General features: G+C 42.4%; 1 protein-coding gene across 3 annotated transcripts; it reads left to right on the forward strand.

Moving 5' to 3' along the window:
- The first annotated feature begins 1482 nt into the window (after positions 1 to 1482).
- On the forward strand, positions 1483 to 18354 carry rbbp6 (retinoblastoma binding protein 6). Of its 3 annotated transcripts, XM_029437674.1 has the most exons (20): positions 1501 to 1624; positions 1942 to 2069; positions 3178 to 3280; positions 5519 to 5567; positions 8344 to 8388; positions 8521 to 8600; positions 8806 to 8902; positions 9757 to 9899; positions 10526 to 10698; positions 11135 to 11238; positions 11404 to 11574; positions 11887 to 12029; positions 12682 to 12790; positions 12870 to 12936; positions 13122 to 13164; positions 13269 to 13565; positions 13797 to 13940; positions 14137 to 16242; positions 16543 to 16642; positions 16821 to 18354. In XM_029437674.1, the coding sequence occupies exons 2-20, from the start codon at positions 2003 to 2005 to the stop codon at positions 17745 to 17747; spliced, it is 4968 nt and encodes a 1655-aa protein (XP_029293534.1). In that variant the 5' UTR covers positions 1501 to 1624; positions 1942 to 2002; the 3' UTR covers positions 17748 to 18354. The 3 variants fall into 3 exon arrangements, with proteins under 3 accessions (XP_029293532.1, XP_029293533.1, XP_029293534.1); XM_029437672.1 differs by having other exon boundaries at positions 1483 to 2069; XM_029437673.1 differs by having other exon boundaries at positions 1483 to 2069; positions 9760 to 9899.
- The last annotated feature ends 3975 nt before the right edge of the window (positions 18355 to 22329 follow it).

Here is a 22329-nt window from a genome sequence, read left to right on the forward strand (position 1 = left end):
TGCAAAATGCCAATGGCATCCTTATTCTCTGTAAAGGAAAATGGTTGGAGAGATTTGCATATAGTGTACAGTAAAAAAAACAAACACGTTTTTATTTCACTCAGAACAATTAAGCACGTTTGAACATGGCTATGGGACCAAATGTATCAACATTTGAACCTTTCAGACCTACTGCACACTGCAGCACCGCTAAGCTAACACGTACACACACACACAAACACACACACACACACACACACGCACACACACACACGCACACACACACACATGCACGCACGCACGCACGCACACACACACACACACACACACACACACACACACACACACACACACACACACACACATACACACACACACACACACACATACCACCATCATAAATAGAGCTTTGTCTCCATCTAGTGAACACTTTAGGCTACACAAGCCACAAGGCTGCAGTAAAAAAAATTGTTTAGTTGAAAATTAATCATTTTGTGATTCAGAACAAGTATGTTCCTTCTTCTGTGATCCTAAATCTAGTTTGGCTGCTTAGACTCCCTCTGGGACTATAATGCGTTTTAAAAAAAACAATATCAACCCCTATCAAATCTTCGACAGGAAAAGAGGATAAGTGAAACCAATTATTTAATCTTCTTTATTGGGTGTAAATCTGTTTTTCTTTGAGCTAGGCTGCCTGTTGTCCCCTGAGCCCAAACAGGTGCACTGCTGTGCGCTTGGAAGCAAGATGCTGCCTTCAGGTGTAGGAAGTAAAATTGTAGAAATCCATATCCTAAATTGGATCGTGAAGTGTATGCATAAAGATAGATAAAGTAGGGTTTTAGAAATTATCACAAATGTTTATGTAAGTGGTTGTGTATATGTCGGCTAGGTTGTGTTTCCTCTATATGACAAGGCTATGCCGGTATGCTATGCAGGCTAAATGATAATGTACATCTGCTTTTCCATATTTGGAAAACTTTTCATTGTCACACGGTTAAATTGCATTGAGCTGTTTTTTTTCTTCCCACCGTGGCTGTCAAATAATGTCACTTTATCTTATAATACGATATATATTGACAAAGCTTTTGCAAATATTATATTATAACATCAGTTGAGATTTTTTTTTTTTAACATGAAGGTAAGAAATAATAATATTTATTTTTCTTTTTTTATGTATATATACTATAAGTAAGAGCACAAAACAAGAATACTTAACGAACATATGAAGCAAAGTCCTAGTAAACAACTTATTTACAGTAAGTATGTCCGATAAGTAGGAAGAAGTGAATACAGATAACGAAATACAAAGCAAAACACCTGATAAAAAAAGCAATGTTTTGTAAAAAAAAGTCGAAAGTTTCTCAAAACACATAAGTACAAAAACAATGAAACTTTTGCAATACATCTACAATAAATATAAAACGATACAGGATATTATGAGGGATAAATGCGATTGCAGTAATAACTCCGATACTTGAAAGTCGGAGTGTGTGGGGATCACATGAATGCAGCATCAGTTGGTGCGTGCACCGTGCTGACGAGCCGTTGCTTGTGGAAACAGCTGGTGGTTTCTGTCAGCGAACTCTTCGGGTTGATAGCAGCATTGGAAGGAATAAAAGTTCAAATTAGACTGGAAACTGACGGAGTGCGTTTTGATTTGAGTGTCTGCTGCTGTTCCAACAGACGCCGGGAAATGTCATGCTGTGAAAGCTACTTTATCCGGCACTTGTTAATTAATGACCTAGCTTGTTAGCCGCAGACCAGGGAAGCTCGACGCAGCCGGCTGCTAACACCAGCTAGTTAACGTTAGCTAACTTTGTACTGTCATAGCAACTACCACGATACAGGTGTTCCGTCAACGCAGACAAACTATCAGCTGTCCGTTTTCGGACAGTGTAGGGCGAGGTTTTTGATTTATTTCAGCATGACTCATGTTCATTATAAATTCTCCTCCAAACTCAGCTACGACACGGTGGTTTTTGACGGCCTCCACGTCACGCTGAGGGATCTGAAGAGGCAGATCATGGGCAGGGAGAAGCTCCGAGCCGGGGACTGCGACCTGCAGATCACAAATGCACAGAACAAAGAAGGTAATAAAAGACGTTATGTGTAGGGACTGAAAAGAGTGTGTTTATCCCGACAGTTTTAAACTTTGGAAGAAAACACGTGGTACAGGTTTGACAGCTGTGTGGTGAGAGGGAGCTGCGTCACCCCTTTCAGCTCGATCGGGGGTCCAGAAAACTCAAAGCAAGAACAAAAGGGGCCACATTCCTGCTGCATTTACGCTTCATGCTTTTAATTACACGGACTGGTGATGGTGGATCAGCTCGGTCAGGGCCAAGCCTTTAAAAGTCCTAAAAGAGATGTGGGATAAAAATAGCAAAAGTAGGGTCGGAGCACAGCCTAGTCATGACCAAAAGTCCAGACACACATGCACACACGCATGAATGAATGAAAATCATCAATATATGAATCATCAGTGATAACCAATATAGATTAAAGTAAACTCATTAAATTAAAAGAAGGCTAAGGAGTGTCCTGCAGATCAAACATAATGATCAGCTATGAATGCCACCTTAAGAGTGTGTCAATATCCTGCAGATAAGCTCTGAAACCCTTCATACGCTGAGTAATGTGTTTCCACTAAACGCACAACCTCTATGTAAGAGTGTGCAGAAAGTTTACAGAAAAGTAATGGTAAAGAAAACGATAAGAAAAAGAGTGTCAGAAGTCTTGGGAAGCTTTTTCCAGGCTTCTTTCATCAGATGGCAGTCTTACAACAGTGCTGTGTCATGCAGTCTGTGTTCTCACAAGGATTTCAGGATTCAAAGGGTGTCAATATTTTCTTAACTTTGGTTTGATTCACAATTCATACCAACAGTATTGAAAGAGTATACCAGATTGTAAAATGTATATGAAGACTTGATTGTCTTGTTTAAAAAAAGAGAATAAACCCATTCAAAGCATTTTTTTTTATTGCTTCAGAAAGTATCTACCGGATCCGTTTATGTTAGCAGATTCTCACAGAAGATTTGACAAAATGTATAATTTATTCATCCTAATCGGCAACTACTTTTTGACAAAAATGCCAATACTTTACTGGCTACAGCCTCTATGATAGAAAACTGAATATCTTTAAATTTTGTGTGCTGATCCTTAAGACTTTAAACTCTCACTTACTCCTTCTCTCCCTCTCAGAGTACACAGATGATGAAGGTTCGATCCCCAAAGGCTCCTCGGTCATCGTCAGGAGAATCCCAATCATCGGAGGAAAGTCCAGCTCACACAAGACCCGCCACATGTAAGTGTGTTTCTTGGTTGTAGCTGAATTCCTGCAGTAATGTTATTGTTGATATTGCTGCCAGTGCAAAGTCTATACCCTGCTAACACCTGAAACATACAGGACAATAGATCATTTTAATATAAAAATGAGAGTGAATATTGGAGTTGCAACGATTAGTCGACTGTGTGATTAGTTGATCGACGGAAGAATCGGCAGCTATATTCGTTAAAGTACTTTTTCATGCAAAAATTGCTGTTTTCAGCGTCTCAAATATGGAGATTTCCTGCTTTTCTGTGTTTTATATCATATTAAAGTGCATATCTTTGGGTTTTGGACTGACAAAACAAGACATTTTAAATTCATGACCTTGGACTTTGAAAAACTGGGAGACAACATTTTTTACGAAAAGAAAATAATCGTCAGATTAACCGATAATGAAGATAATCTTTGGTTTCAGCCGTAGTACATCTTGAACTAGTATGTTGTAGTAAATCAAAAGGTGAGCTGATGACAGATTCCAGTCATCAGTCTCAATAATAGGAACATGTATAATTAAGAAATGTGCATTACATATTTGACTATAAATGTAGATCCTAAACTCTTGGCAGTATAACAAATAGAGCTCAGGTTAACATAATACAGGAGGGGTCCTTGTTGTGTTTGCTTTATGGGGATGGTTTTGAGCAGCAGCATGTGTTTACCACAATGCTGAAGAAAACAATGCTATAAACATCTTGATAAATCAATACAGAGGCCTGAATCTTCCAGTTGATGGTCCATAGTGGATTAAACAGGGTTTTTGGGTAACACTACCATGATAAAATATGTTCACAGGAGTAGAACTCCATGTAACTCCATGGTGACGTTCACAGGGATTACCCAGATATTAGGCTTAGACAGGACAGCCAGCAGTGCTGTGGGGTTTTATGCATGGAAAGCAGGAAAAGACCTCACTGGAACACACTGGCGGTCATGTGATTAGCCCCGTCAGCAGCACCATGCAGATGGGTGGAGAGGAATGAGGGCTGAAGAGTGGTGCAACACCGCCCACAAGATTAAATGCAGCAAATCAATTCTCCACCTGCACGAGCAGACTTGACAGTCGGCTTCCAAGTAAGCCTTAACTTTGAGTCATTTTAAAGGCTTTTACATCCACATTAAACTCCAAATGTAAATTCAAGTAAAGGAAAGATTCACTATAAACACAAAACAGTTGCAGTTGTGATTATAACTGGAATGTATAGGTCCACTTTATTGTCGGGGTGTTTGTCTTGTTGTACAATTAACTGGACCAAATGTTGAGGTTTTTAAGCTGCCATGATGCAGGAGAACACACCAACAGTAAACATCAGGTTGTCCATCAGAAACACAGAAATGGTTTATTCCTAGGGTCATAAACACTAAGCAAACATGGAGATAAATCTAACCATAGAAAAAATAGACATGCAGCATAAGTTTCTTCAGCCAAAGGAGTATCATTTTCCATCTAAATTACAGGTTGGACAATAAAATGAACATATTTAATGTTGTGCTTTTACTTGTTAGCTTTACACGTTATTACAGGTGGAGAAAATAATAAAAAATAAAACAAATGCTAAAGAATAAATGTTATCAAGCTGACTTTAAACACGTTCATAGGAGGACTTCATAGGAGCATTCTGGGTAATGTAGGAAATCACCAATTGAAGTGGTACAACGCATCGTCATACTTCGTATGATGTCTCAGAAAACTAATATGTGCGTTTTCCTACAAATGTCCAGTGATCACTGTGCCTGTGCAGAACCTGTTTAGTCAACACAACTGCTTGGTTAGGTTTAGGAAAAGATTGTGCCTTTTTGTAAAAATGTTATAAAAAGTAGCCAATGTGTACTTAACTAATGCTAGGTACTCAAGTCACGTAACATAGGTACGTTAAAATAAGTCAACGCTGTCTTTTGGTTTAACTTGGGACAGCGGTTTCCTGGGTAACCTGGCTGTTTGTTTTTTTGACCCGTTCATCAAACCCGACACTCTCCCTATGCAGACTTTGTCGCACTAAGTCACCGGACTTCCTTAGAAGCGGCCTAGCACATCGTAACTCAAGATAAAAACGTTCTAAACCCCCAAACAAGGATGGTTTTCAAAGTGTGCGATTCACTTTTGTTTGTCATATTTTTATTTTGCACTTTGTCATTTCAGTCCTAATCTTTGCTTTCCAGGGTGTTGCATTGTCATGGGTGACTGGTTTAAAATTCTTCTCTTTTTTTCTGTTTCAGTGAGCGATCAGACCTCCAGACTAACCACGCCTTTGGAGCCTTCAAAGCAGTACGTAACCAAACCAAAATCCCACTGCACCTCTTCTCCTGAATCTCCACTAAACACACACATTGTTGTCGTTAACATGGCCTAATATCTGTGCTTGAACAGGAATGTGTGCTTTGGTTTTTGAAACGCACGAAACCATGATCTAATATTAAAAGCCTCTATTGCCGTTTAAGTTCCTGTTGCAAAGAGGAAGTAGTGCGCTTGTCAGGATTTGATTTACAGGGAGCCGCTGCTCTGAGCGGAACCATATTTTACAATGACAATAAATAAAATAAGATATTAAAAAGTAAAGTTTGCAGTTAGACCGTTTACAATTTAACCAGTGTTGTATTACTAACCATAAAGGAAAGTATATATTCTCTCTAATAATGGCTGTCAGCTGGTCATCTAACAAGCTGCTGTGTCATCACAATATCATTCAGTAGCTATCTGTGGTGGGAGCTGCTCGGGCGGGTCAAAGAATTATCATGCCGGCCAGCTATCCACAGCTGATAAAACCAACTGTTGATTTATGAGCTGCTAATATAACAGTCACTGCCGAGTAGCCTCTTATCCATGAGCTGCTTTCAGACGTCTTATTACATTTGGAGATGTCTATATTAGTAGCCTCTTTTGATATCTGTGTAGCTTGCACTGGTGTAAATCTTTAAATACAATTTTAATTTAAGATGTTTTTTTTATTTAGTATATTGAATCTCATTCAGTTGCCAGATATGACTGGAGTAAAACAATCACAAAAGAACGTCACAAAATTCAAATTTAGTAGAAGGGTAATCTAATAGTACTCTTGTGAAGTGAGCACATGCCGAGGAAATGTGTCGTCAACACCCACCAAACTCTTCTTATCGGGTAAAGAAGTTAATGTCGTGAAGGTTTGTAACATTGTTTGAATGTTTTGAAATGTAAACTAAACACTACCTCCCTTAAAACGTGAAAAGGGTTTATAATTCAGGCTTTAGTTCAAGAGTAAATAAACAATGCTTCGCTCAAACTCACTCACTTGCAGTGTCAGTTGTGTTTGTGATCCTGTGCACTAACTCAAACACTTCCCAAAAGCCTTTTACTTTAGTTAGTGTGACCTGACCTCATTCTCTCTCTGGTTTCTCAGTAGGAGTGTCTGCCACTCTTTGTTGGACTACACAAACTTTTTAATTATTTTGTGTTTTTTTGCCAATAAAGTCGTTTGTTATGAAGCTGTCTTATGTATTGATTATGTGTTTGACTTCACTGGAGAGAATGCACACGCTGATAACACGTTTTGGAGACGTCGGTATGGATCATCATTGAAAATTTCTGATTGATCGTTATTATCTTATGTCCAAATTTTCCCTTTGCAGGAAAGACACATTTTACAAAAAATAAATGGTACATATAGTGGGATCTTTTGGACAAGTTTAATTTGATACTTAAGCGATTTTAGTATTGCACTTTCACAAAGTTGGGGGACTCAAAAAAAGGCATAAAAAAATGTGTTGACATCAAAGCAGCAGAGAAAGAGATCCTGACTTTCAGTATGTGGCAATCTTTTAATCACTGGAGCCTACATTTCCCATAATGCAACTTCATAGCTCTTTTTGTTTTTGTAATCAGATTTGGCTGAGCTTTAATAAAACCAGGCAGGAAGATCTGTCAAACTGCCATAAACAATATAATATAGTTTAGCACTTTGGATTTAAGTAAAACAATTAGGTTTTTTTTTTACAAAAAGTGGGAACTTGTAAGTTTTTTATTATTGTGTTTATTATTTGTTAGTGAGTAGATATTTGTCTTTTTATAAAGTTGGTTTAATCCTTATTTAGTTAGAAATACATTTATTGAGTAAATGTAAACATCAGTAGTCACAATACTTGACCCTGACTACTGTATTTGCTGTAAATTGTGAATATTATTTCTTGTTTATATAAAGAAAAAAAAGTCCTTTCTGTTAATATAGCCTGGTAGCACTAAACACAGCTGAGGCTGATGGTAATGTCATTAGTTTTGAAGATATTTGGTCATAAACCAAAGTATTGGACAAATGACAGATTTGACTTGACAAGACTTTTAACTTTTAAATTATTATCAAGTAATCAAATAACCAAGAGTGACGCTTGATAAGAAGTCAGGGGATCTCCAAAGATTTTAGGATTCATACTTTTGGGGAGCATAAATATTTAATGGCAATTCATAGTCCAATACTTGCTGGATCAAACTTGTGTCCCGACAGACGAGCTTTCTCGGTGTCTCTTCCAGCACAGTAGAGGAAACACAGGTGCACAGAAACAAGAAAGGAGTAGACATTAGCTGGTGAAAGCAAAGATGTTTTTTATCCAACAAAATGTTCGCCTGACAGGTAAGAAATTCCCAGCGAGCATTATATTGTTGGCTTCTTTGTTTTCAGGGTAGCAAGTTTAGAGGGATGAGAAGTGGCAGGAGGTGCTGAGGCAGTAATCCTGGGATGAGAACAGACATGTATTACCCACTCTGTATGAAAATCACTGCTGGATGCGGCTATACAGTTGTATCTCCGCTCAAACAGTTATTAAAGTGAAGACATGACATACAGCAGTTACTGCTCCCCCATGTTACAGTACATGGTGTTACACGATGGTGCCGGAGGTAAAGCATCAAGATTAGCCGGACAAATGGTCTTGTTTTGGAGAAAAACATTGAGCCTTTTTTTAGTTTTTCAATATATATATGAAGAAAGAGCTCTCAATCTTTTCCCCCAACACGTGTAACCTGGAGGCTCTTGTCGCTTCATCAGTGAAAGTGATTGTGTGTTTACTTCTAACAGATGGATGACCAGAATTCTTCCAGAGCTGTACCCTTTTTCACCAAGGTATACTCTCTTTTCAATTTCTTCTTTGCTGTGCCTAATTACTCAGGATCGTGTCAGTCTGTTTTTAATTCAACCTCTCCCTGTGACATCTCTGTGTCTGTTGCACACATATATTTGTGTGTGTAAATGCAGATGGCTAACCTGGCTGATGTGGATGTGTCAGAGGAGGATAAGATCAAAGTTATGATGAATCAGTCCGCCTTCGACTTGAAGTGAGTCACTCCGTCAATCATTTCAAACCCCTAACTTCTGTATCTCCATGTTTCACTTTGTCTCTAGCTTCCGTCATTTTCCTCCCTCATTTTCCGTCTGTTCCTCTTCCTGTGTTTTGTACATTATTTATTCTTTGTTTATTCAGTCTCCCTGCTTTTCTTTAAATGTTTTTCTTCATCTATCCCCGTCTCATTCTCTCTCTAGTTACAACAAGAAGTTTACTGCTGGACTTCCTGCGAACTACACCTGTTATCGCTGTGGAAGTACTGGACACCACATCAGGAACTGTCCCACCAGCGGGGTAAGAGCTGGACATGTGCCATCTCGAGTACAAACTTTGCTCTCCAAAGAACATGTTTAGTGTCCATCCATCCATCCATCGTCTACCGCTTATCCGGGATCGGGTCGCGGGGGCAGCAGCTCCAGTAAGGAACCCCAATCTTCCCTTCTCCGGGCCACATCCTCCAGCTCCGACTGGGGGATCCTGAGGCGTTCCCAGGCCAGTGAGGAGATATAATCTCTCCACCGAGTCCTGGGTCTTCCCCGGGGTCTCCTCCCAGCTGGACGTGTCTGGAACACCTCCCTAGGGAGGCGCCCAGGTGGCATCCTTACTAGATGCCCGAACCACCTCAACTGGCTCCTTTCAACGTAAAGGAGCAGCGGCTCTACTCCGAGTCTCTCACGGATGGCTGAGCTTCTCACCCTATCTCTAAGGGAGACGCCAGCCACCCGTCTGAGAAAACCCATTTCGGCCGCTTGTACCCGTGATCTCGTTCTTTCGGTCATGACTCAGCCTTCATGACCATAGGTGAGGGTAGGAACGAAGATCGACCGGTATATTGAGAGCTTTGCCTTCTGGCTCAGCTCTCTTTTCGTCACAACGGTGCGGTAAAGTGACTGTAATACCGCCCCCGATTCTCCGGCCAATCTCTCGCTCCATTGTCCCCTCACTCGCGAACAAGACCCCGAGGTACTTGAACTCCTTCACTTGGGGTAATGGCTCATTCCCTACCCGGAGTAGGCCATCCACCGGTTTCCTGCTGAGAGCCATGGCCTCAGATTTGGAGGTGCTGATGTTTAGTGTGTGTCTTTATATTTTAGCTATACTGTGCCAACATGTTCTTAGGTGTTGACTGTAATGTGTTTGTTTGTCAGCAGGATAAAAACCTTGAGACCCCTGTGAGAATAAAGAAAAGCTCAGGCATCCCTCGTTCCTTCATGGTAGAGGTGGACGATCCCAGCATAAAGGGAGCCATGCTGACTAGCTGTGGACGTTACGCGGTTCCTGCCATAGATGCGTGAGTAAAAATAAAAAGTTTGTCTTTTTGTTTTAAAGGAATTGTTTGACAACCTGGGAAATACGTTTATAGGCTTTTTTTTGTTGCCAAGAGTTGAATGAGAAGATTGATACCACTCTCATATCTGTACGTTAAATACAAGGCTACAGCCAGCAGCCTGTTAGCTTAGCTTAGCATAAAGACTGGCTCTGTCCAGAGGTGGCACGTTCTGCCCACCAGCCCCTCTAAAGTTCACAAATTAATATCTTGTTTCCAGTATTTAACTAAACCCACGTGCTGGCAGTAGCCTTTATATTTAACATCCACACACGAGAGTGATATCATCCGATTTTTCTAAGCAAATAAACAAATCCCCAAAATATTGAACTATTCCGTTAAATATAATACCCAGGGAACACAATACACAGATGCACAATGTACTTGTAGAAAGTGCATTGTAAACATAATAATCATCCATCAACTCAAATATATATATTCACGTAAAGTAGTGATGATTACATTTATGACATATTAATGATAATAAACCTAACCTATAATAAAAGGAAACATTAAATGAAATAAATACACATAACGTATAACGATGTATCATATCCGAGGCACATAAAAAGCTAATGTTTTGTCCGTAGTGAGGCGTACGCCATTGGCAAGAAGGAGAGGCCTCCGTTCGTTCCACAGGAGAACCCTCAGTCAGAAGACGAGGAGGATCCTGTGCCCGAGGAACTCCTCTGTCTCATCTGTCATGACCTGCTGAGCGACGCCGTGGTCATACCCTGCTGTGGAAACAGCTACTGTGACGACTGTGAGTGCTACACACAAAACACACACAGATACACGTGTACCCAGTGTTTCCCCTACCATTGTCTTGGCAGGGCGCTGAACAAAACATCAAGGTGTTTTTTTCTCGAATTAAATAAAAAGATATATATTTTTTATTCACAACTCACTTTTCACATTGACAGGTCTCTTTTATTCAATAAACTAAACGCTTATGCTATTGATCTAATTTATGTGCACGTTTCAGTTTGTACTCGCATTCACATTCTCTCCTTCGCTTGCTAAGGGAGGGGGTTCGCAGCTGACACACAGTGCCCCCCTCCCCGTCGCACGGTGAGCACCTAGGGGAAACACTGGTACCAATACTGTGCTTTAGAGAAAAAGTAATTCTGTTCCTGAGGTACTTTGCCCAGCAAAAAGTATTCTCTAATAAATGATGTTGATCTTTATGTCTTGCTCAGGTATTCGCACTGCCTTACTGGATTCAGAGGAACATGTCTGCCCCACTTGTAGCCAATCAGATGTCTCACCTGATACCCTGATAGCCAATAAATTTCTCCGACAGGTGAATTGAGAAAAAAAGTTTTGATGTTCGGGTTGTCGGGGAATGGAGAGAGTTAATTAATTGTGTTTTTGTGGGGAGTTGATTTGTGCATTATCTCTGTCTGACGGAAGTTTTCCTTGTTTTTAACATCAGTATAATCAGTATTTACTGTTTCTCCCAACACAGGCTGTGGACAATTTTAAGAAAGAGCGAGGCTTCGCTAAAAGTCTGAAAAGAGGGAGTGGTGCGTCACAATCCCAAAATCCAACCCCGACGCCGAGCCCTGCCCCCACCCCGTCCCCTCTCACCGTGCAGAGCCAACCGCCGAAGCCTTTCCTGTCGATCAACAGACAGCAGGTGAACCTCCATAATGATGTGTTTCATCTTGGAGGCAGAAATTAGAGTGGCACTGTGCCTGCATGGCTCAGGAGCAAACAGAATAATTACTGTTTTATTTTCACAATCAGATGTTTGTCAAGTCTCAAGAGTTCTTCATTTAGACAAATGTTAGAAAGCACAGCAGACTGTATTCTCCATACTTACACTAACTGAGAAATGTGCATGTATATTGTCATGTCTAGATATTCTTTGTTGTTAATCATTATGTCTCTGCTGAAGGTTTTCCCTTGCTTGCTCTACTATATTCTGATCCCATTTTCTTTTTTTTAGGACCCTCTCCGGCACAACTCGCAGGCTGTAGACACACCTCCATCGTCTCAGGTGTGTGGGGCTACGCCCACAGCAACAAGCCCCGCCTCTTCTCCCAGCACTTCCCTCCAGCCGGTGCAAAGCATCCTGGAAACACCCAACAAGTACTTAAACACACTCGCACACCAGTAAAATGACTCTGTGGTGCTCTGCTGCCTCACCTGGGTGTCACGCTAACATGTGGCTCTAAAGATGTGTTGTTGTGGCACCTTTTTAAAGTTATAATTCTTAAGAGTTTAAAGTTGTAATCCCCTTCTGTTTGATTTCTGACAGAGCAGATGTTCAAGGAGAGTTTACTCTAGTATTTAACCACACTTGCTGTTACCATGGTAACCACGGGTGTTTCAAAATCACCCGGAACTGAAATCTGAAGGATTTCAAGGCGGTCGCATATTACATATATTACACAAACTTACACAAACACTACATGTTGGCTGGGATGTTGTTTGCGACCTGTAAAGAGGACACATAAGTAGATTTAGCCGCTCCTATGTTGTCCAGGTGTTTAAATGTGGACAAAGGTCTCCATGAACTCTGACACCCTTGTGTGGACACGAGTTTGTTTTCACACAAAACCAGCGTATTAATAATCAGACAGCATTTTTCTGTTTTGTTTTGGATAAAATAAACTTTGGGTTGCGTTCAGAACTCTGTACAATCAAATATGGCTCTTTGGATTTGAGATTGAAGAACTGAAAAACAATCACCCTGATGTTGCGTTCATGTGTCACTGTGATGTATCTGCTGTTTATTCAGAGAGGCTGAAGAAAAGACGCACGGCGACACGGCGGATGCTGCCGCCGCCCCGTCTGTACCGGTTTCACCCAAAGACCCAACTGATGCTCCTTCAAAGCTGATCCCACTGGTGAGGACAGACACGGACACACTAACGCAATGCTGCAACGTTTCTCTGTATGAAATCTGTGATGTTTGTGTCTGCTCAGGTTGAACTTACACCAGTGGGAGAGCAGCCCCAGACGGTCAGTGTAAATCTACAGCCGCTCCCCTCAGGTGAGTGACAAAGGCTACGTTCAGCAACAGTGTGAACAGCACAAATCACAGTGTCCCTTTCTGTCCATTCATTATTCTCTCCATGTGTGTTTTGTTATCTTATTACTAAAAGCAAAGCATTGATTTATCATTATGTCCAGAACTGCAGTAACACAGCCAACACCATCTTTGCCCTGAATCCACAGGTCCACCCCCAAGACCCCCTGGGCCGTCAACGTGCTGGGAAAGGTCAGTGAAGATGTGTGTCATACGTACTAGTATGTATTTTACCCACTGTTTCAAGACTGATGTAATTTACTCTTCCTTCCTCTTCCCCCCCCCCCCCCCCCCAGCTCCTCTTCCCCCTCAGGTTGTCCCACTGGAGGCTGGACTCAACCTAACACCCAGAAGCGTCCTCCCTCCTCCTCTTCATATCCAGCAACTCCTCCTCCTCCTCTATTTCCCTCCCCCCATTTCCACACATTCCTCACCGCTCCGCAGCCTCTCAGCCCTTACCCCCCTGGATACCCACCTGCCGTCTGGACACTCCCAAACCTCCAGGGTGCCCCCATCCCTTCCCTGTGTCCCTCTACCGCCATCCCTGCCCTCATCCCCAAGGAGTGGTACAGGCATCAGAAAAAGAAGGAAAGGTAAGCCGCAGGTTTTCTCTCTCTCTTAATAAATAAAAAACAATTCTGTGGAATAAACACGTGATATCTTTTGAGCCCCCCTCAAAGAATCTGAATCAAGAACCGATAAAATCCTAAATCGATAAGAAGAACCGGTATCGGAACCGGAAGCGTTAAAATCCAAACAATACCCAACCCCAATATATATCTTACCTCCCCTCACTTGTTACCTTCTCTATCTTTGTCACTCAGGTCACCTCACAGAGGATCTTCCCACAGACGCTCCTCTTCTCGTTCTAATTCAAAGTCTTCTAATTCGAAATCTTCTCGCTCCTACTCTCGCTCTTCAAGCAGGTCCAGATCTCGGTCCAGGTCCAGGTCCCAAGGCAGATCAAGGTCATTTTTCTTTGTATTTATTCTATTTTCTTTCTTTTTTTTTACCATAACATTATTCATACAAAGTACAACATTGACACTGTTGCCCCTCTCTTTCATAGACGATGGGAAATGAAATGAGGCGACTGAAACTAAATGCTGCCTTAAGTGTGCGATATATGACACAAATGTTTTCTTCTTTCTTTCTTTTTTCCAGACCCCACTCATCTTACTCCCACCACAGGGACCCCCCCACCCGCTCTAATTCCTCCCACTCCTATAGTTATGGTTACAAACGTTCTCCTACACCGTCCTCGTCTTCTTCACCTCGAGTGGCTTACCATTCCAGGTCCAAGTCCCCGTCAGATCACCGCAAAAACAGCCATCACAGTCGGCACCACAATAAGAAATCGTCTTCGAGCAGCCACGACTCCAGGAGGCGAGGTGAACATCACGGCTCAGGGGGAAGTTTAGCTAGTAACATGTATGCTCAGCATGCAAATCAAAGTAGCAGCCTGGACCTGGACAGAGAGCGCTACCTGCAGTGGAAAGGCGAGTACAAAGAGTGGTGTGATAAATATTTCAGCAGCTATGTCGGCCATTTCCACCAGATGCCTCTTCCCCTCCTCAATCTTCTTCGTCCTCCTCAGTGGGGGAACAGAGAAGAAAGCGGACATCCCTTACACGCTAACTCGGACTCTCACAACCAACTCCAAGGTAGACGCACCGCCCGACTGGACGGACGCTCCCCTCCATCGCAGTCATCCAGTGACAGCCGCTCCCCTCCGTCTCAGTCTTCACGTTACAGACGCTCCACGCCCTCTCAGTCATCCAGTGACAGCCACTCCTCTCCGTCTCATTCTTCCAGCGACAGCCGGTCCCCTCCCTCTCAGTCGTCCAGCGACGGGCGCTCAACACCATCCGAAGACGGAGCTCAGCCGAGGGCAAGTCAGCAGAGTCGCACTGAGAAGTACAGCCGCCTGCCAATCGCATTTCCAAAGGGCAGTGAGGAAGTGGATCTGCAAGAAGGATGCAAAGACAAGCTAATCACCAAGAATTTGGAGAACCGCAGCAGCTTAAAACATGAGCAAAAGAGCATGAAGAAATATGAGAAAGATAGAAAAGAGGAGTCAGACTCGACAGAGGACTGCAGAAAGGAGAAGAGGAGGCACAACCCTGGAACAAAGGCCTGCAAGGGTGGCAGCCCAGCACGGGACGAAGCAACTGCCAGTGATGCCTTAGAATCTGCCCGACCTCTCCTGAAACCAGATAAACGTTTGGATAAAGACTATGAAAGAAAACGCAGAGAACAAAATAATTCAGAAATGGAGAAAGGATGTAGAAGAGGCGAACATTCAGACTCCAGGAAGGATGTGGGGAGACGGCACCGAGAAAAGCCCAAGAAAGAGGCAGGCAGAGTGGACACGGACAGATACAGAGACCCTGGAGGAAGCAGAGCTTCTGACTCCAGATCAGAGAAGAATAGAAAAAGAAAACGAGAGGACACGGAGAGAGGTTTTGTGAAGGCTCAAAGCAGCAAATGCCTTAAGGACCCCGAAACCCCCAAGAGTGAATCCCCAAATCCATTTGACAGAAAGAAGCCAAAGATGGAGAAGAAAATGGACAGGAAACCCTGGCCTTTGACAGAGAGAGACATCTGGGAGGGAGGGATAAAGGTAAAACCACAGAAGAAGATAAGCATCAACATAAACCTGGAAGGGAAAATGAAGGATGAGAGCGTTACAGGAAAAACTCAATCAGAAATTGATGCTGGTAATAGAACAGAAATAGAAGCAAATGAAAAGAAGGAATCCAGCAGAGACATGGAAGGTGTGTCTGGAGAACAAATAAAACCAGAAGGAGAGGCAAGACAGAAATGGGAGAAAGCTACCTTCAGGGATGATGCAGGAGAGGAAAAAGACATTGGAGAGAAGAAAGACGTCAGAGAAAAGGAGGACTTTGACGTATGGCATAGTCCCCGCAGAGAAGTGGAGGAGGAGAGTAAAAAACAGTGGGATGAAAGAGACGGGATGGCGGCCAGCAAAGGAGAAGAGGTGACAAATGACAGGAGGAGGAGCGTGAGGAGAGGAAAGGAAGGACAAGCGACCGGAGAGTTGGTCGCAGAAACCCGGGAGGAGAGGGCAGAGGGAGAAAGCCCATTCAAGGTAAACAGAGGAAACTTGCCGGGGGAGTCAAAACCAGAGGAGGCGCCGATGGAGGGAGGGAAGTGGAGGGAAGAAGGAGACACTATGAGGTCCAAGTCCCAGAAGGGCAGAAACAAGGGCCGCCATGACGGACCGAAAACTGCGTTGGACGGTGGCAGGTCAGAATGTTTCTGCTAGTTTGATTTCATGACAATCTTAAGGATTGTTGCTTTAATCATCTGCTTTACATTAAGTTTCTTGTCTACTCACCCACATCCGTAACCAATATAACAATATGTTAAACTGTTGGGTTTAGCGAAAAAGTTAGGAAATAATTTCCTTTTTAAAATCACACAGTGTTACTATATCAGTTATTTCAGGTTCCACACGTTAAACCTTTCAATTAACAGACTTATCTAAGAAGTTCCATGAAATGTGTGCTGATTTTAAATTCAAGGTGTGTATGTTAAATACTGCAGCTATGAGGATCTTCAGGAGAAGAAGACGGAGGTGACAACACTGGAGGAATACACCCAGGACAGAGCTGCAGACCAAGAGGACAAGCTCGTAGTCACACAGGTTTGTCTGTGTGCCCAGGTCAATTAAAATGTGTGGAGGGAGTTGCATCATGACTTAGGGGAATGGAAATAAAGCATTTTGTATAATTGTAATTGGGAATCCTTTGTGTTTTGTGCATCATACAAGCAACAACATATCTTGCCTAATATCTCAATCACGCCTTCACTCTCTGTCTCAGGTCCCTCGCTCCAAATGGGAAAAGGAAAAATCTGAGGAAGGAGCAATCGAAGTTCAAGCGGATGCTCTTGCAACATTTCTGCCTTCACCGTCCATGTCTGTGACCGCTGAGACAGCAACCACCATTGAAACAGATCATGGGGGAAAGAGAGAGAGGGCAGTGGAAATAGAGAGAGGAAGGTACAGGGAGAGAGAGAAAACTCCCATTTTGTCCACTTCACAGAGTAGTGTGGCTCCCTCTAGTGGCAGAGACCGAACTGACAGAGACGGGGAGAAGAGGATGGATAGACGGAGGGACAGGGAGAGGGAGAGGGAGAGATCGAGGAATAGGCCTAAAGAGAGCAAACGATCGAAAGAGAGAACAAGGGAGGGAGAGACAGGGAGGGAGCAAGGCAGGTTTGCCTCGGCCCCGAAGAGGAATCCCCCTTCCTCCTCTCACTCCTACTCCTACTCTTATTCAATGTCACATGACACAGAGAGGAAAGACAGGCAGCGAGAGGGCGACCCAGTCGGGAAATTCTCCGGTGGCAGCAGCAGGGAAAACGGCGTGATAAGCAGAGCTACCAAACTGCCTGATGAAAAGGTCCATAAGACGTATAGAGACACGTTACTGGGCTCAAACTTTAAAGACAAAGACCATACCCACAATGACCAAGAAGAGGGAGGGAGAGAGCTGGAGGAAGGGGAGAGGCGCAGCAGCCGCAGCAACAGCACCAGTTCGTCAGCTAGCAGGGAGAACGGCAGGGGCGACGGGAGAAAAGAGAAGAAACAAAAGAAGCACAAACAGGAGAAGAGGCAAGCCGCCCCGGAGCTGCTGAAGAAACAGAAACTCGAGAAGAAGACGTCAAAGAAGAGCAGAGATGGGAGAGGAGAGGAGAGTAGTGGAGAGGAGGATGACGCCAAGCTCTGCTCAGTTATGTTGTCTTGACTGTCGTAGAAGAAACATTTTACCTACTTGAATGATGTTTTTCCTTTCTGTCCAAAAAGTGCCTGGATACTTTTTTTTTTCAACTTTGTTTTCCCAGGATACTTTTTGTATCGCCTTAAGATATCTCCTATCAAATATGCATCATCCAAAATGAAAGTGAACAACTTGTGAAGGAAAAGCACTTTATACTACATATAAGAAAAATTAATGTGAATGAAAGCAAATGTTAAACCTTGGACATCTTGAATTATTTAAAGTTCAAGGAATTTGCACATGCTCAGGACTGCCACCAACTATGGTTTGAATACTTAACCTGCAATGTTACAGCTTGATTGGAGGAAATCTTACATTTTGACGACACGTCAATCAGTAATTTGATTTGCCTCACACAGAAGCACAGGAGTGCTTATAGAGGATTATTGAGAAGAGTTTGTGATTAAGTTTGAAACGTACTGTGAATATTTATGATTTCAACCTCTGTGTTGTATTTTATTTTTCCTTTTGTAAATGTTTAATTTAAAATCAACTGCTGGATGGATAAATAATTTAACAGAGGATATTTGAGTTTTTCCTGTTTTGAAGGAAATAAAAAGATACATCCATAAAATGTTTTGTTTTTTTCTGCTGCTGCACACGACAACAATTCTTTGAGAGCAACAGTGTTTTTAGTCATGATATAGTGATATGGCTCTAATTAGCAAATGTTTGAATGTTAAAACCCTAAACTAAGATTCATTCCTGTGACATTACGTGGGGGGGGGGGGGTCTGCATCAAACAGGAAGTTGACTTTATTATAAGGTTATAACATTTGGATGACTAATATATTGTAGATATTAATGATGTAATACTAAATGTATGCTGTAATGTACCAAAATTATATATGTTTTAATTAGGATATTTTCATGCTTCATGTAAATTGGGACAATGTTAAAAGGCTTTTTTAAATAAAGTGATAAAATAAACTCAAATCTATGTCCACAGAGAGATGATTTTTAAGTAGATGGAGTAAGACTTTTTAATGATTTATGAACAAACTAGCGCGCTAGTCTGCTAATGCTAATCCCCAAAATGTTATTTGATCACATTACCCACAAATTACTCGCATACATTTTTCTCTGACTGGCAAACAATAAAGCTCAATACGAAATGAATAGCTAATGCATAATATCAGGAAACCTTAGACGTACATTAAGGTTAAGAAAAACAAGAAATCGGTTCAAATAATCTTTTGAAAAATGTCATTAGGGTAGAAAGCAACAGCTACACTAATTACCCAAAATGTGTCTTAAATTATTAAACATGTCCCTGAACAATAGTTTTGTGGTGAGTCATGCTTCATAAATATATCGTACACACTTAATTTCCTGACATAAAGAAAGTACACCTTGAGTAATTCTAAAATGAATCATATGGGTTTCTTTTTATTATTGATGACAAGAATGATGAAAGAATAAACAGAATTCTCCCTACACAATGTACTTACTTAGCGTTTGACGATACAAAGGACCCAAATTATAGGACCGCTTGTATCTGGGCAGGACTTCTAGAAATGTGGAGTTCAAGTTCATTGTGCAAATGTGAAGCACAGTTTTTATACAGAACAGTCTGAGTCTCAACTCACTATATAACTACTACAAAATACAACTATACAGAGAGAAGTTTCATTTATTTTTTATTGACTTGTTGTTTCAGGGTGCAATTAAAAGTGTCTAACTCACCTGAGTGTCCTGTCTTTGGAGTGTGGGAGGAAACCTACGCAGACACGAGGAGGAGAAAAGTGAATGTCTGTAATGCTGCAGTTCTCACCACTGAGCGGGACCTTCTCCTCAGAGAGCAGGAGTTGGAGGCTTTTCTTCTTCTGTTCTTTCAGCTCTTCCCTCAGCTTGGCAGACACTGACTCACCTTTTTCTCAGCCTGGAGTTTGGTGTCAAGCTCAAGGTTGGTTGAAGTCAATCCCTTGAGTTGAGTCCCTCTAACTGCTGCTCCATCGTCTGACAGAGGGTCTCATGCTCGGCCTTCAGCTTACTGTCCGTCCGTCCCATGCTCGTGAACGCGGTAACTTAGCAACGCTCAGACTCAATAGATGAACTGATTAGATTTTGGTGGTCAAAGGTCAAGGTCACTGTGACCTCACAAAACACATTTCCTGGCCAAAACTCAAATATGTACATATGACATTAATTATGCTTGTTGACAGTATGATGCATTTTTTCTTGTTTTCTGTTTGTTTTTTTATTTGATAGAAAGTCTATCATGATTATTAATTTGTTATTACAGATTAAGTGTGGAACCGATGACCCCTGATGTCTTTGCTCTTCTGCTTGTTGTCATCTCTCCAGTCTACGTATCTCCAGTCCCTCTCCCTCCTCTTGGTCCACCCTTTATTTCAGACACCATGTTAGCTTCCCATCCACCCAGACATCCCTAAATCTCAGACAGTTGGCCAGACACTGAATGCAACAACTCCTCCCCTCCACTCGTCACTTATATGCCAGGTAAGGATGCCCACGCTGAACGCAACAAATACCTTTCTTGGCTTTTCCTTATTTCCTCTTTGCACTGTGATCCTGCATTACCTAAAAAAAACACTAAAACATTAATGAAGACATCAAACAAACACTTTAACCATAAACAAAGACGTCCAGTTTTCCGACAGGTTGGCGGCTGTTTGCCTTGTTGTGGTTTTTGTTTGTGCAGGAAGTGGGATCATGTTGAAATAAATATGAAAGACGTGTTCAATATGCCTGCAGTCTGTGCTGGCTCGGGTTATTGTCCCCACTGTGTGTGTGTGAAAGTTGATGCTTGAAGTGCATCCAAGCTTTTCTTGCTTCATTAGCTCACTACAAGGAAGGCATGGCAGAGATCCAGCTCCTGTGTCTCTTTCTGTGTCGTCTCTGTTTTGCTGTTGCGACTGCAGTCACTCGTTATCGTGCCAAGGCATGCTGGGATTGAACGGAAGAAATGTGGTCATGTGGGATGCCCGACTTGGCTTGTGTCCAAACCTTGGACGGAGGGGGGCTCCGGTCATCTCTTATGCTTTCATAAGAAAAGGTATCATCTCTCATTGGCTTGTTGTGCACTGCTGCATGTCCTCCAAGATGGCTGCTAAGCTTCATGGGCTTCCCGCATCCTAACCCGCTTCCTGCGGCGTCTGTGTTTAACTCTTTTGCTCTGAAGCATCTGACTGCTTTTTTGATGTTGAGCCTCCCATGGTTGTGTGTTTGTAGAGGGGTACTGCTACAGACAGACAGACAGACAGGCAGACAGACAGACAGACAGGCAGACAGACAGGCAGACAGACAGACAGACAGGCAGACAGGCAGACAGACAGACAGGCAGACAGACAGACAGACAGACCTTATACGACTAAAGACGTCGAAAATGGGAGGGACAAAATACAGATGCATGCACAAACATACAGATGCACACAGACAGACAGACAGACAGACAGACAGACAGATACAGTCTCACAGACAGACAGACAGACAGACAGACAGACAGATACAGTCTGACTGACAGACAGATACAGTCTGACTGACAGATACAGACAGACAGACAGACAGACAGACAGACAGACAGACAGATACAGACTGACAGGCGACAATAAACTGCAGATTAAGATGTAAAAAACACCAGGACACTGCAAAGCACAAAGGCACATTAAAAAAATATGAGACATCAGACAGACAGGTACATATGGCAGACAGATGCACAGGCAGACAGACAGGGATCCAGGCAGACAGACAGACAGGTGGACCCTGTAGCAATCAGGAGAAACATCCCTCCTGCTCTCCCTGTGTGGCGAGGATCAGAAACAAGGTACGCTTTCTTTCATCCTTTATTTCTCTGTCGTCTTGCCATCCGTTGCGTTTCGTTTCTTCCTGTGTGCTTATTGTAGCCTCTTTCTTTTTGTTTTGTCTTTCTTTTGTTTTTCTTTTTTTTCTGGGTTTCCTTCGCTCCTTTGTGCCCGTGATGCGTGCCGACGTCTCAGGGCGCTGTGCCAACGCTGCCTGATGAAGACCGAGCTGTGTGTGCTCTTGTTTGTGTGTGTGTGTGTGTGTGTGTGTGTGTGTGTGTGTGTGTGTGTGTGTGTGTGTGTGTGTGTGTGTGTGTGTGTGTGTGTGTGTGTGTGTGTGTTGGTGTGTTGGTGTATGCAGATTGGCTTGTTTGGGGCCGGGGGCAGCTGCAAACACTTCTTTGTGGCATTACATCCTTGTGGTAATGAGAAAAGGATCCACTGACAGTCTGCCCTCTGAGAAAACTAAGTCTTACTTTATAATTATGTGTTCAATCAATACATTTAAAATGTCGTATGTAAGAGAAAATAAAAAAGAAACATATCAGGTATAGCAAACATTAGGCTGCATATACCATATGTAATCCATCAAGTTTCACAATTCTGTAGTTACAAGCATGGTGTAAGTGCATTCAAGGTCACTCTTACTAAATTCATGTTATGTGTTTGCTTTTTGCATTCCTTCTTGATTTGGTTTCGTCTGATTTTGTTCAGCACAACCCTTTTCTGCAGCTTCTATATTGCAGCATCTTTAAAAGCAACGGCATCTAGAATTTTTAAAGTAA

This window comes from Cottoperca gobio, chromosome 8 (genome assembly GCF_900634415.1).
Source record: "Cottoperca gobio chromosome 8, fCotGob3.1, whole genome shotgun sequence".
NCBI classification, from domain to species: Eukaryota; Metazoa; Chordata; class Actinopteri; order Perciformes; family Bovichtidae; genus Cottoperca; species Cottoperca gobio.